The sequence below is a fragment of the Ochotona princeps genome, chromosome 29 (genome assembly GCF_030435755.1).
Source record: "Ochotona princeps isolate mOchPri1 chromosome 29, mOchPri1.hap1, whole genome shotgun sequence".
NCBI lineage: Eukaryota > Metazoa > Chordata > Mammalia > Lagomorpha > Ochotonidae > Ochotona > Ochotona princeps.
Window position 1 is genome coordinate 20,425,626 of NC_080860.1, and position 13,908 is coordinate 20,439,533.

General features: G+C 53.9%; 1 protein-coding gene across 1 annotated transcript in view; it reads left to right on the forward strand.

Annotated features, from left to right (window-relative positions):
* The window catches only part of CLTCL1 (clathrin heavy chain like 1), a 71,616-nt gene that overhangs the window by 55,292 nt on the left and 2,416 nt on the right, over positions 1-13,908 (forward strand). Inside the window, exons 23-30 of the mRNA XM_058656738.1 lie at positions 3,255-3,419; positions 4,663-4,770; positions 6,803-6,970; positions 7,056-7,205; positions 10,519-10,650; positions 10,908-11,018; positions 11,107-11,277; positions 13,469-13,690. Coding sequence (XP_058512721.1) covers positions 3,255-3,419; positions 4,663-4,770; positions 6,803-6,970; positions 7,056-7,205; positions 10,519-10,650; positions 10,908-11,018; positions 11,107-11,277; positions 13,469-13,690 — 1,227 coding nt within the window. The remainder of the gene's footprint in view (positions 1-3,254; positions 3,420-4,662; positions 4,771-6,802; positions 6,971-7,055; positions 7,206-10,518; positions 10,651-10,907; positions 11,019-11,106; positions 11,278-13,468; positions 13,691-13,908) is intronic.

Below are 13,908 nucleotides of genomic sequence, written 5' to 3' on the forward strand. Positions count from 1 at the left end.
CTCCTCCTCCCTCCCTTTCTCTCTCCCCCTTCCCTCCTAATCTTCCTGTCAAATAAATAAGATAAATCATTATAGTGAATATCTATATTTGTGTGTATACGTGTGTGTGTATATGTATTCACTTGAAAGGTAAAGTGAGAGAGAAAGATCAGTCTTCCATCTGCTTGTTCACTTCGCAGATGGCCACAGTGGCCCTGCTGAGTCAGGTGGCAGGAGCCTAGAACTCTGTCTCCCACACAGGGCAGCAGATGGCCCAAGTCCTTGGAAACAAAGTCCTTGGGCCATCTGCTGCTGCTTTCCCAGGAACATTAGCAGGGAGCTGGATCAAAAGTGAAATAATTGGAAGTTGAGCCAGGACTCTGATATATGCAGTGCCGGCATCCCGAGTGGCAGTTTAACATGCTGTGACACAACATTGACCCTTCTTGTTTAAAATGTGTTTGTTAGAAAGGCATCTGCTGGTTCACTCTCCAGATATTCACAGTAACCAGAGCTGGGCCAGGCCAAAGCCAGGAGCCAAGTACTCTGTTCTCTCACATGGGTGGCAGGGAACCAAGTGGCTGGGTTAGTGGCCGCCTCTTGGGCATATGTGCAGGCAGCTGGATCTGAAGCAGAGGTGAGTTTTCAATCCAACCACTCCAACATATGGTACAGTGTCCCAAGCAGTGACTTAACCACTGCACCACAGCATGCATCCTAAATTCTATTTTATATTCTAAGAAAGCCAGAATGTAAATGAACCCTAACATTCCCCCCTCAATTTTTTTAAATAAAAAAGGTTATAAATAATTCATGCAGATAAAATGTTACCCCTTGGAAGATGTGACAAAAAGAGATAAGGCGCTATGGCTCAATTGGTTAATTCTCCCCATGCAAGCACCAGAATCCCATATGGACACTGATTCATGTCCTAGCTGCTCTAGTTTCCATCCAGCTTCCTGTTTAAGGCCTGTTAAAGCAACAAAGTATGGCCCAAAGCCTTGTGACCCAACACTTGTTGGGAGATCCAGAAGAAGCTCCTGGCTTTAGATCAGCTGAGCACTGGCTGTTGTGGCCATTTAGGGAGTGAACCAGTGAATAGAAGACCTCTCTGGGACCCGGTGCAGTGGCCTAGCAGCTGAAGTCCTCACCTTGAATGTGCCAGGATCCCATATGGACACCGGTTCTATTCCTGGCAGCCCTACTTCCCATCCAGCTCCCTGTTTGTTGCCTGGGAAAGCAGTCAAGGACAGCCCAAAGCCTTGGGACCCTGTGCCCACGTGGGAGACCTGGGAGAGCTCCTGGCTTCAGATTGGCACTGGCCATTGTCGTCACTTGGGGAGTGAATCATTGGATGGAATATCTTCCTCTCTGTCTGTCGTCCTATCAATATAAATCTGATTTTGCAATAAAAATAAATAAATCTTTTTTTTATTAATTACATTGCATTATGTGACACAGTTTTATAGGCACTGGGATTCCCCCACCACCCCTCCCCAAGCCCTCTCCCCATGGTAGATTCCTCCACCTTGTTGCATTACCACAGTTCAAATTCAGTTGAGATTCTTTCATTGCAAGCATTTACCAAGCATAAAGTCCAGCATGTAATTCTCCAGATATGTTCAACAGTTTCTTGGGGAGACCATCTCTGGTCTGAAGGTAGAGCCGGCAGAGTATCATCCTGATCAATTAGAAGCCCTGACATAACATCAGTAACAATTTATAACGTTATGGAATTAATTGACATGGTATTGAGTAACCAATATGGTAAAAAAAAAAAAAATTGCAAGTTCTTAACCACATCCTGTGACTTCTCCATTGACGTTTCAATTTTAGTTTATATGCAACTGGGTTCTAAACACCTTAAAATGGCTATAGATTACCATTCAGCTGTCTCGTGTCCATTTTCATTTTAGTAATTAGCAGTTTATAGCGTTGAAGCATGATTTTGCTGAACCTGGCTATTTTTTCGGGTAGTCTAAACTGGCTTCTAACTCTAACAAGACATGTGTCAACAGTTTAGGTGCAGAACAGTTTTAGGAGGGGTGTGCAGAGAAATGTTCAATACGCTAGTGAGGAGTAACTAATCTTTGTGTCCTACCTAGTAAGGTATAAGTGAATCCACGCTGACCATTTCCTGTCTGATTCTAAGCTTTCCTTGTTGTTCTCTATCTAAAATATATAAATCTTCAAAAAAAAAAAAAAAAAAAAAACCTCTTTGTCTCTCCTTCTCTCTGTAAATCTGCTTTTCCAATAAACAGAAATAAATATTTTTAAAGAGAGAGAGATACAGAGACAGTGTGCTGCCTTGGAAGTCCACAACGATTCCAGATGTGCTTTTACTTTTTAAGATATAGTTATTTTTTTCTGAAAGGCAGAGTTACAGAGAGGAAGAAACAGACTAGGCAAAACTGGGCCAATCTGAAGCTGGGAGTCAGGAGCTTCTTCCAGGTCTCCCACATGGATGCAGGGCCCCAAGCACTTGGGCCATGCTCTCCTGCTTTCCTAGACCACTAGCAGTGAGCTGGATGAAGAAGTGGAGCTGCCAGGTTGCGAACCAGCGCTCACATGGTTGTGACCATGGCAGTCCCTGGCTGCTCCTGTTGGACCACAAGGTCCAGCATAGCTGCTCAGGGATGGCGGGAGGAGGAGCATCTGTGCACCCTGACACAGGAGTCAGTGTGTGTTCCGTGATTGTTGGCGGGTAGGAGAGGGAACACTCTTCCTCAGACCCGGTGCAGGTGTGGCAAGGCGACAGCCAGGACCACATACGAGTAGGTAACAAGGGACAGGGAAGGTGGCTTTTTCCTTTTGACTGGGTGCCCCACAACAGCCTGTTCTGCTGGGATACTCAGAAAAAACACACTTCCTGAGCAACCTGAAGCTGACTTCTACCATATAGGGTTTAAACCTCACCCTGGGACTGAATGGTTGACATTGCACTGTGGACTGGGCTGCTGTTAGGAATGCCCGTATTCCACATCGGAGTCTCTAGTTCAAGGCCTGCATCTTCTTCCAGTACAGTCTCCTGCTCATGTGCCTGGAAGGCAACAGATGATGACCCCAGTACTTTGGTACCTGCCTGCCGCCACGTGGGAGACCCTGATGGCATTCCTTGATCTTAGCTATAGCAAGCATCTGGGGAGGAACAGCAGCTGGAAGGTCTCTCCACGTCTGCTCTCCCGTCTTCTCATTGCTTTCCCCCAGCTCCAAACTCGCTCTGGGGAAGCCTTCCCAGGTCATGTGTCTCAGCAGACTTCCCCAATTGTCCCTAGGTTGGAGACCGCTGTTATGAGGAGGGGATGTATGAGGCTGCCAAGCTGTTGTACAGCAGTGTCTCTAATTTTGCACGCCTGGCTTCTACCTTGGTCCATCTCGGTGAATATCAGGCGGCAGTGGATAGCAGCCGCAAGGCCAACAGCACCGGAACATGGAAAGAGGTAAGATGTGGGAAGCCCCTAGAGGAAGGTGGGCCAGCAGTCCCTCTCCTTGTGTTTCCTGCTGTGTCCAGAATGGCAGAGTCTGCTCGCTGGCCCCTTGTCCAGGCAAGGCTGGTAAAGCCTCTGGATGGCTTAGAGGACCTGATCAGCTGGCCTCACAGTGGGAAGCAAAGGCCCACTCAGCTCCCAGGGGTCTTAGTAGTAGGGGATTGTCAGTGTGAGGTGTTGCAATGTTCTTAAAAATTCTGTCCGTCTCATTACTAACATCCTGAGTGTCAGCTGGCATTGTTAGCCTTTTATGACAGGCCAATAGGGCAAGTCACCTTGAGGTTCTCTAGTAGTGTCAGAGACATCTGGAAGTAGAAAATGCTTTGTGAGCAATGGAGAGCTTCAGCAGGTCTGACACATTCAGATGTCCAGCATGAAGGTGCAGTCAAGGAGCGTGTTTGCCATGGCCCTGCCCTGTTGCTCAGGCTGAGTGAGCTGAGTTCCAGGCAGGCTGTCTGCAGGGCAAGCACACATGGTGTCCAGAAGCGCTGGCAGGGCATTGCTGTATTTACCACTACGTGAAATGGTGGAAGAGAGCTTGCGTGCAGCTCTGCTTTATGCCAGTTGCTGTCCCCTGCCCCAGGCTGGTCACTGTTTTTGCTCACATGCACATTCCCAGCTTTGTCTCTGTAAGAGCATAAGCTGTGTGTGGACAACTGGGAAGCAGGGAAACTTCACAGAAAGCCAGCCGTGGCTCAGGGTTGGCCTGGTTTGTCCCCATAGGACGTGCTACTCCAAGGGCCCTTGCTGCCAAGTACACAGTGGTGCTGTGCACCCAGCAGGAGTTGAGTTGAGCAGGATTGAAATGACCTCCATGGGGCGAATGTGCTCAGAGGAAGCTGCCCCAGTGCTAGTCACTGTGTGGCCTTGATGGACGCTCCAGCACCCCAGCTGCTCTTATCACTAAACAAACCTGCACTCCCAGCATGAGTGATAATGCGTGGACCTGCCAGTGACATGTCATCAGTTTTCCCCAGTCTTTGCTCATCTCCCATCGGAAAGTATGGTGGTGGGAAGGAGAGTTTGGCAATCCATGGTGTGGTGTATTTAATGATCCACATTTTCCTTTAGTTTCTTGGAGCCCCTCATGCTTAGGTAGGATCTAATTTGAGAGTCCACAGTGCTGGTGTTTTTCGTGCCTACCAGCTGCCTGGTGCTGTGTGGTACTGCCTCACGCCAACCCTCCTTTCCCCAGGTGTGCTTCGCCTGTGTAGATGGCCAGGAGTTCCGCCTGGCACAGCTGTGTGGCCTGCACATCGTCATCCATGCAGATGAGCTGGAGGACCTGATTCGGTATTACCAGGTGACGACTGCTTGGCTGGGCCACCCTCTGCTAGGGCAGCATGTGTTCTCCCCATGGAGGCACAGGCAGTCATGCTGCCCAGCACATGGAGGTCACAGGTGACACCTGCGGGGAAGCACAGGCATAGCACTGTCTCTGGGTCCTGGAAAGTCCTTGCTCTTCCCTGGCATCCTTGGGCTCTCAGAAGCCCCTCAGTGCAGAGCTTGCCAGGAACACCAGGCCAGTGGTGGCAGAGCCTCATCCCGACTCTAGTTCCCCACCATGTGCACCTCATGGGGTCTGACCATCAGATGCCCTGGGTGCAGAGTGGGGCACATGTACGAGAGGGAGTCCTGGTAGTCGTGAGGTTCACATAGCAGTTCGACTCTGTGGGCTCCGGGGGAACCCTGGTGAGCATTTATTGAGATCTGAGTCACACTGGTAAGATCTGGCTAGGCCGCCTGGGATTCAGTATTGCTCAGCTGGGTTGCTGTTGCCATGAGTTCCAATCCCAGTCCCTCTCACTCAATGAAAAGCAGCCAGGAAGGGAAGCTGACTGGCAGAGGGAAATGCTGTCTTGTTCCCCAGAGCTTGGAAAGTGAACTGTAAAGCAAACAGGCAGCTGTAACATAGCCCTGAGTAACTGATGCTTCCGTGAGTGTCTCCGCACCTGCCGGGTCCCTGGCGTTAACTAGGGACGTGTGTCTGTAGATTGCATTCAGTAAGATGGACAGACAGTAGCAGACCTGACTGCTAATGATGCTGGGCTTCTGAGGTAGTATGTTCTAGGGGAAGTGAGGTCCTGGGAGGGCCTGGACTGACTCAAAAGGGTCAGTTGGCCATACTCATGGAGAGGGGAACATTGGAGCAAAGACCTGAAGAAGTGAAACATTTGGATGAGCCAGTGGGTGGTGGTGGTGCAGTGGCAGGGCCTGGTCATGTTTAGGGTGCGTTTGCAAGTGCAGCTGACTTGACAGGCTCACTGAGATGACTGTGAAACAGTCATCGCAGCATGGAGAGAGAGCCATAGACAGCACCTTCTGGGAAGGAAGCCAGCAGCGAGCAAGCTTAGCTGGAGCTGCTGATTGGCTCATCTAGAGGGTGTCAGGCAGCTGCAGCAGAGTTTCATATTCCAGGAAGGAGCCTTGTTGGGGAAAGTGAAGTGGGATTTGCTGAGAGGTGATATCTAAAGACTCAGGATTATAAGAGATGCTCTGGGGTGAGTGCTGGTAAAGGATTGCCGGAAGTCTCCTGCCCAAGTGGGGTGAGGAGAAGAGGAGGAGCAGGGAATTAAAGGTCTATACGCTAGGTGCTGTGTCTCACAGCTGTGCTGGGCTGGTGGAATATTGCTGGTGACCAGGAATCCTGGTGGCATCCCCAGCCTGGCCAGGTAGCCTGGAGGGCACAGAGCAGTTCACCTGAGGGAAACAGCTGGCAGCAGACACGAGACTAGGAAAGGAAATGAAAGGCCATGAGAGTGAGACATGTGCCCAAGGCCAGCTGGGGAGGGTGGAAGCCATGTGGGATGGAGGGAAGCTGCTGGAACAGGGGCCTGAGCAGGCCAGCGGGCATCAGGAATGAGCCAAGCAGCAGGGATGCCCTGAGAGGGGCCCAGCATGTCTGTGTGATCAGAAGTGAGAGGTCCTCTGTAGTCAGTAGCCACTGACACATGGGGGGACAGTTGGCAGGGCCAGGGCTTTGCGTGGAGAATATGGCAGAGGAGAGCTGGGCCTGAGTGCAACAGGCTGTCTGTCACACAGGGGCCAGAGGGTGGATGTCCTGACAGGAGTTGAGGGCTTATTGGAGCCAGGGTCCCAGAAGGCATGAGCTACAGGGACAGAGAACAGAACAAGTCACCCTTGGCCTGTTGCCCTGTTGCCTGTTGGATTTGCTCCACACTTCTCACAAGGCACTTGACACAAGAGTGTCAAGTTTCCCAACCAGTCACCGAGCAGGAGGGTGTGGATGCAGCAGGGACCCTCTCATTGGGAAGGGTGGCTGCAGCCGTTGACTTACACATGCTGGACCCCACATGTGCCTGTTGGTCTGCCAGGATCGCGGCTACTTTGAGGAGCTCATCTTCCTGCTGGAGGCAGCTCTGGGCCTGGAGCGGGCCCACATGGGCATGTTCACAGAGCTGGCCATCCTCTACTCCAAATTCAAGCCGCAGAAGATGCCAGAGCACCTGGAGCTCTTCTGGTCACGTGTCAACATGCCAAAGGTATCCCACACCTCTTCCCAGATCCCAGCTGCTGAGGGGGATCGTTGCTCAGTCAGCCTGAGCTTGCCTGTGACCTCTCCTGCAGGTGCTGAGGGCTGCAGAGCAGGCACACCTGTGGGCAGAGCTGGTGTTCCTGTATGACAAGTACGAAGAGTACGACAACGCCGTCCTCACTGTGATCAACCACCCCACCGAGGCCTGGAAAGAAGGTCAGTTCAAGGACATCATTGCCAAGGTAAGCGGGGACATGGAGCAGCCACTTCTGCCTGCATCTGCTGGGCCTTGTTTTGGGTGCTCGAGTGGAACAGGGCTGCAATGAAACCAGCATGTGCCCTTTGCGCTCCATACACGTTGGTCTCCTGGGAGTGTTGCCGTACCCTGGGCAGGGGGCCATGATTCCTTCTACTTGAAGGGAATGGACACAGAGGGAGGCAGGCTCAGCTAAAGACAGGGTCAAGTGCTAGGCCACATGCTAGGGCCCCTCTGTCAGCCACTCAAGCTGTTGGCTGTCCAGGCTTGATGCAAACATCAGGTGAACATTGGTTGGTCTGTACTTGTAGTCTCCAAGTGGGGGCTGACCTGTGGGCCCATCAACTCCGCACCTGAATTAGGAAGAAAGGAAATGAGATTCTCTTGACACTGGCAGCCGGTCCTTTGTATTGAATGTTTTGATTTTTTTTTAAGTATTGGAAAGAAAAAGAGAGCTCCTGTAACCACCAGTCTACCCCCCTGCCAATGCCCACAACAGCTAGTAATGGGCCAGGCTGCAGCCAGGAGCCCAAAACTCAATCCTAGTCCCCTAGTAGGATGACGAGGACAGTCACGTGGGCTGTTGCCTGCCCTCCTGCAATGGCTAGTATCAGGACTCACAGCCAGGAACTGCACCAGGTACTCTGAGGTGGCAGCCTCACCATTAGGCCTTGTGTCCCAGGTCTTCCCTAGTGTACTGGGAGAGCTGCCTTGCCATAAGCTCCTCCACTCTGCTGTGTGCCCAGGAAAGGAAGTGTCTGAGTATGTTTTGGTTCCACCCCCTGGATCTGGGGCTGGGAATGGCAGTCCAGCAGCCTCTCCCAGCTGGGGGCTGTTGCAGCTCTTATGCCAGTCCTTCACACACACACACACACACACACACACACACACACACACACACACACACACACACACACACACACACACACACTGAGGTTGGCGTGGGTGGCAGGTGAGCTCAGAATGAAGTCTTCTACCTCTAACCTTCCAGGGAACTGTTAGGAGTGGTCCTCTAGGTTCCACAGCTGTTCCAGAGCTTCCCAGGGGAGGATGGCCATGTGTCCCAGCAGTTGTGAGGCCAGTGTCCTCCCACGGGTGTGACGCCCAGCGCAGGGACAGTGGGTTGCTGCTGGGGTGTGGGTAGGCCGGGCAGATAGGCCCCGCTGTGTGCTGTTTGTGTCCCTCCCTGATACGAGGTGCATTTGAAGACTGACACTCCTCCATTGTGGATATTCCAGTGCTCTCTGTTCCAGTGACAGGGACACAGGAGATCTGCTGGGCAAGAGCACGGCATCTCTCATCTGTTGCTGGCAGAGCTGACAGCCAGGTCCTGCTTGGCTGCACACGTGGCTGCCCACTCAGGGCAGAGGTACCAGTCCCTCATCGTGGCAGGAGGACAGTGGAGCCGTCAGAGTGGAGACGGTCCGTCTGTGTTCTGTGCATGTGCGTGGGCTGCCTTGGAATCTGCCTGTCACCAGGCTGGGCCTTGCTGACACAGACAGGGCTGGCGTGTCACTTCAGTCATTCCCTGTGTGTCACCGCTGTGCTCCTCAGGGCTTGTCACTTCAGTCTTTCACCGTCTGTCACTGTGGCCTTGGTGTCCCTGCTGTTTCCCTGGGTGATCCCATCAAAAAGAGGCACAGTGACTCCTCATCACTGAGCAGTGGCAGAAGCCCGGCATGCAGGAGCGGCTTCTCACAGGGACTGTGAGGATGTCCTCGGGAGCCAGCACCCAGCTGGGAATGCAGCAGCAGGTCATCCACAGGTGCTGCCCAGCTCCCAGGCCCTGGGACCCAGCAGGACATGCACACAACGAACTCCCTCGGGCTCACTGCATGCCCAACTGGGCCTGGCCACTGACTTCGCCCCGTGCTGTCTTCCCAGGGGCTCCAGAGGACAACACTGCCCCATAGACAGAGCACTGGACACTCCAAACAGCCCCCTGAGAGCCACTGCATCCTCAGCTGACAGAGGGCACTATGCTGCACCGGCCTCGACACCGAGCTGCCACACAGGCTTGTTCATAGGGGCTGAGCACATCCATTGTCCCAGGAGAGAGCCAGGGCTCCTGGTCCCCACTGCCATGAGCACCATGGAAATTCTGTTGGCACATATTACCCAGCACAAGAGCCTTGGTGCCTTGCCCCAGCAGCTCTGGGCATCCTGTGGTGCACAAATGAGGCCAGTGGGGCTTCGAGGTGGTGACTGACCCCAGGAGAACTTCAGCCCTGCCCACACTCCTCCCCCATGTGACATCCTGAACACCCCTCTGCGTTTGCTGTCCGAGTAAAATCCTCCTGTTCCACCTCAGGGCCAACCATGGAGAGTAACAGGTTTCAGTGCTATGAGGCAGGCCTGTCCTTGGCAGACAATGGGCAGAGCTGGGTCCAGCTGAGGCATCGGGGAGGCTTTATGATAGGCCAGGTCACTGCCTGGCTGTGTGTCCTCAGGCAGGTCCTAGGGACCTCCGACTGGTGAGTTAAGTGCTGGAGCCCAGGAGGAAAAGAGCTGAGGAGGAGGAGGAACAACTAGTTACTCAATGTTCAAGGGCCTGGGGCTGCACTCCCTCCACCTGCTGTCTTATGTGACTGCATTCCTGGAGGCGCCCACGGTGCCCACCCCTTCCCCCAGCCTGGGCCAGACACTGTCCTCACATTGTCCTTGGCTCGTGCTACCCACAGCAGGAGTTGCCTGCACCCTTCATGGCAGAGCTGTGTGAAGACTCCAGAACATGAGTGCCACCGTCGGCAACCTGCCAGATAACATCGCTCAGCAGGAAAGTGATGAGGGGCCAGGAGGGCACCTCCCAGGGACAGCAGCCTGAATAATGCTGGGATTATTCACCTTTCTGTCAGAACAGGATCTACCTAGCGTGGCCTAGCACTTTCCTAGGGCACCAGGCTCCTCTCGGGTCAGAATGCCCTGGGGATGTCTCAGATATCCCCAGCAGCTTGAGCACAGAGGGTTGGGGTGTAAAGTTGGATGTATCTGGTATACATTGGCAGGACCACCTCACAAATTCATTCAGTCAATTAACTGCACAGTAACCGTGTGTCAAGACTTGGGGACAGATGCTGGGGTGAGACAGGACACAAAACCCTGCCTTTCTGAGCAATGTATGGTGTGTGAGGTGCCTGAGTCCAGCAGAAAACCTGCAGGTTCACAGGGCTTTTGTCCCATGGCGCTGGCCCAGCAGCCTTAATGAACCTGGTACCTCTGAGTAGGAGCTGGAGGGCAATGAAGTGGAGCCAGGGTGCCTGAAGTTGGGCAGGTGCTAAGCTTGAGCTCTCCCCATGCAGGTCGCCAACGTGGAGCTGTATTACAAAGCCCTGCAGTTCTATCTGGATTACAAGCCCCTGCTCATCAACGACCTGCTGCTGGTGCTGTCGCCCCGGATGGACCACACGCGTACCGTGAGCTTCTTCTCCAAGGTGAGACCCTGTGACACAAATGCCTGGCCAGTCTAGGGGGTAGTTGATCCAGCATTGCAGCCACAGTGTCCCCAGGTGACATTGGTGTCAGGTGGCTGGCCCCAAAGTTCTCTCATGGCCCTATAATCCTCTGTGTCCAGGGATGCCCTGCAGCTCCTGAGGCAGGCCCATGCCCTTCTGCCCCTCTGTCAGTGTATCCCAGGCACTTCCATGTGCCTCCAACACTCTCGGCTGAATGTCCTGTGTCCACCTGTCAGGTGGGCCATTTGCCCCTGGTGAAGCCGTATCTGCAGTCGGTCCAGAGCCACAACAACAAGAGTGTGAATGAAGCGCTCAACCACCTGCTGACAGAGGAGGAGGACTACCAGGTAGCTAGGCCCTGGAGACAGTGGCAGCAGTGGATGCCAAGCCGGGGGTCACAGTATCTCCTCCCTCATGGAAAGCCTGTCTTCCCAGGGCCTGCGGGCGTCCATTGATGCCTATGACAACTTTGACAACATCGGCCTGGCTCAGCGGCTGGAGAAGCACCAGCTGATTGAGTTCCGGCGCATCGCAGCCTATCTGTATAAGGGCAGCAACCGCTGGGTCCAGAGCATCGAGCTCTGCAAGAAGGACCATCTGTACAAGGTCGGTGGCGGTGTGCCCTGATGCCCGGGGTGGAGGCGGTAGTGGTGTGTGTCCCCCTCCCTTCTCTCGCTGAGGTCTGGATCTGAGCCCCACCCAGGGATCCTGTAGCAGAGACTGAATATAAGAACATGGAGTGAGTGAGAGTTCAGTTGAGAGCCCCTTAAAAAGTGTATAATTTGGAAGACCTTTCTGGAGTCCTGCAGAGTGGGTTATCCTCCAACAGCGACGTGTGACTTCTCTGCCCAGACACGGGGCTCACTTCTTGCCACGCGCTTTGTTTCCTATCAAAATTTTAGAAATGAAAAACCTAAATTTAAATCCAATTCAAAACATTTCCAGTAGTGACAGGTAGCTTAGCACTGCTGTCAGATGTGGATCCGAGCACTTGAGGGTCCAGCTGGACTGCCTGGCAAATTGCCAGGCTCATCCTTTGCATGGCCTGTTCCTGTCCCAGTGGGACAAGAATTGCATTAGAGGCCATTGAAGCTGGTGTTTGCTGCTATGATGTGCTGTGTGAGTCATGGTGTGTACTGTGTGCCGTGAGAGGCCATGGTGTGCTGTGTGTAGTGTGTGAGCCATGGTGTGCTGTGTGAGTCATGGTGTGCTCTGTGAACCATTGTGTGCTGTGAGAGGCTGTTGAGCACCGTGAGAGGTCATGGTGATGTGCTCTGTGAGGCCATGGTATGCTATGTGAACTGTGTGGCTCATCTGTGCCCAAGGGTTCTGTGTCTCAGGAGATCCTGGAAGCCCCAGCAAGTGGTAAGTTGCTCTGGGTTCTCACTCTTTGAGTTGCCTTTGGCATTCTGAGTGTGTTTCCAGGACTTGTGGATAGAGACTCATTCCTGTGGCCCCTGGGCTGCAGTTGCAAACCCTCTGAATCATTAATCCCTGCTGTGTCCCCTCCCTGTTGTCTCCTGGAGAATGGATTGTTGATGGCATTCTGGCCTCTAGTGACAGTGCTCAGGGTTCCTTGGGGTAGAGTGGAAATGCTGCTTGAGCTCAGAGGTGGCTGGGCATTGGCTCCTACAGGAGACAGCAGCCCTCAGACACTGCCTGGAAGGCTGGTTACATCCTCCCTGCCTGTCCTGTCACTTGGGCAATGACAAGCTTCTGCCAGGGAGTGGCCTCTTTCAGCCACAGAGGACAGAGCCACGGGTGGAAGTGGCTCAGCAACTCTCTTGGGCCAGAGGTCCCAAGTCTGCTGCAGTTTTGAACCCCTGGTACCATTGGCTATCACTAGCTGGAGGCATGCTCGGTGGGGGTGGGTGTCACTCAAGAGCTCCCCTGCGCTGTGGTGTCCCCACACACCCCGGAGCAGAGCTGCTTGAGAGTCATCCTGGGAGACAGCGGCCAGGTCTCTGCACTGCCCCATGCAGCATGAACAGGTGTTAGGACGTGAGCTTAGAGAGCCAAGAGCATCGGTGCAGGGTCAGCCCGCCACCAAATGTACAAGGCACAAGGCAGGGGGCCTTGAGGGCCATGAGCGGGCAGGGTCAGGTGAGGCCAGGATGGAGGCACAGGCTATGCTCTGAGAGGAAGAGGAGGAAGAGGATCAGGGCTGTCGGAGTGGCAGGGGTGGGTTTGCTGGTAAGAGGAGCACAGGAAGGCAGGCACTGAGGGGCAGCTCGGGGGAGCCTGCAGCTAGACCTGCATCCTAAGCACAGACCTGGATCCCCCAGAGGTACCCACCTCTAGCTAGGCTGACTAGAAGCTGGCCAAGGGTAGGCCATCTACATGAAGGACTGGGGTGGGAGGCACATCTATACCTGTAGACCCCCTGAGCCTATGCTGACTCAAGCCAAAAAGGCAGAACCCGAGAGGCTCTTGTAGGAACTGAGTGAGGACTTGGCCAAGCAGGTGGAGGATGCTCTGAGGAGGATGCTTACGTGGGGCTCCAGGAGATGGTGCACAGGACATGTTCAGAGACTCAGGCTTGTGCTGGCACTGCGCAGGGTGGTGAGCGAGAACATCTCCCCTCTGGCGCCCTCCCCACAGCAGGTGTGCCTGGACAGCACAGAGCATGGTCACTGGGGCTGCCTCTGAGGGTCCCCGCTGCGAAAGGGGACAGTAACATGCAGCCAGAGGGCCATGCTGGGGTCAGGTGACATCGCAGCTGGGAGATGAGGGCGGGAGCCAGCACTGTTTCTCTCATGGCTCTGGGCCTCTGCCTGAGCGTGTGCCTCGGTCACAGGATGCCATCCAGTACGCTGCCGAGTCACGTGACACCGAGCTGGCCACGAAGCTGCTGCAGTGGTTCCTGGAGGAGGGCAAGCAGGAGTGCTTCGCAGCCTCCCTCTTCACCTGCTACGACCTGCTGCAGCCTGATGTGGTGCTTGAGCTGGCCTGGAGGCACAACTTCATGGACTTGGCCATGCCCTACTTCATCCAGGTGATGAGGGAGTATGTGAGCAAGGTAAGTGCAGATCCCTGGTGAGCCCTTGAGAGGCCTGCCCTTGCCTGCCTTGGGCTCCCCTTCATGGGTTTCTGCTGGGCAGTCATGTCCTCTAGAGTCACCTGGAGTGCTAAGCAGAGCTGTGCACTTCCCACCCCAAATAGGCCACTCTGTGTACAATAGGTGGCATTCAGCACATCAGCTCCCAGCCAGGCAGGGCAGTCTCACCAGAAAGCTTC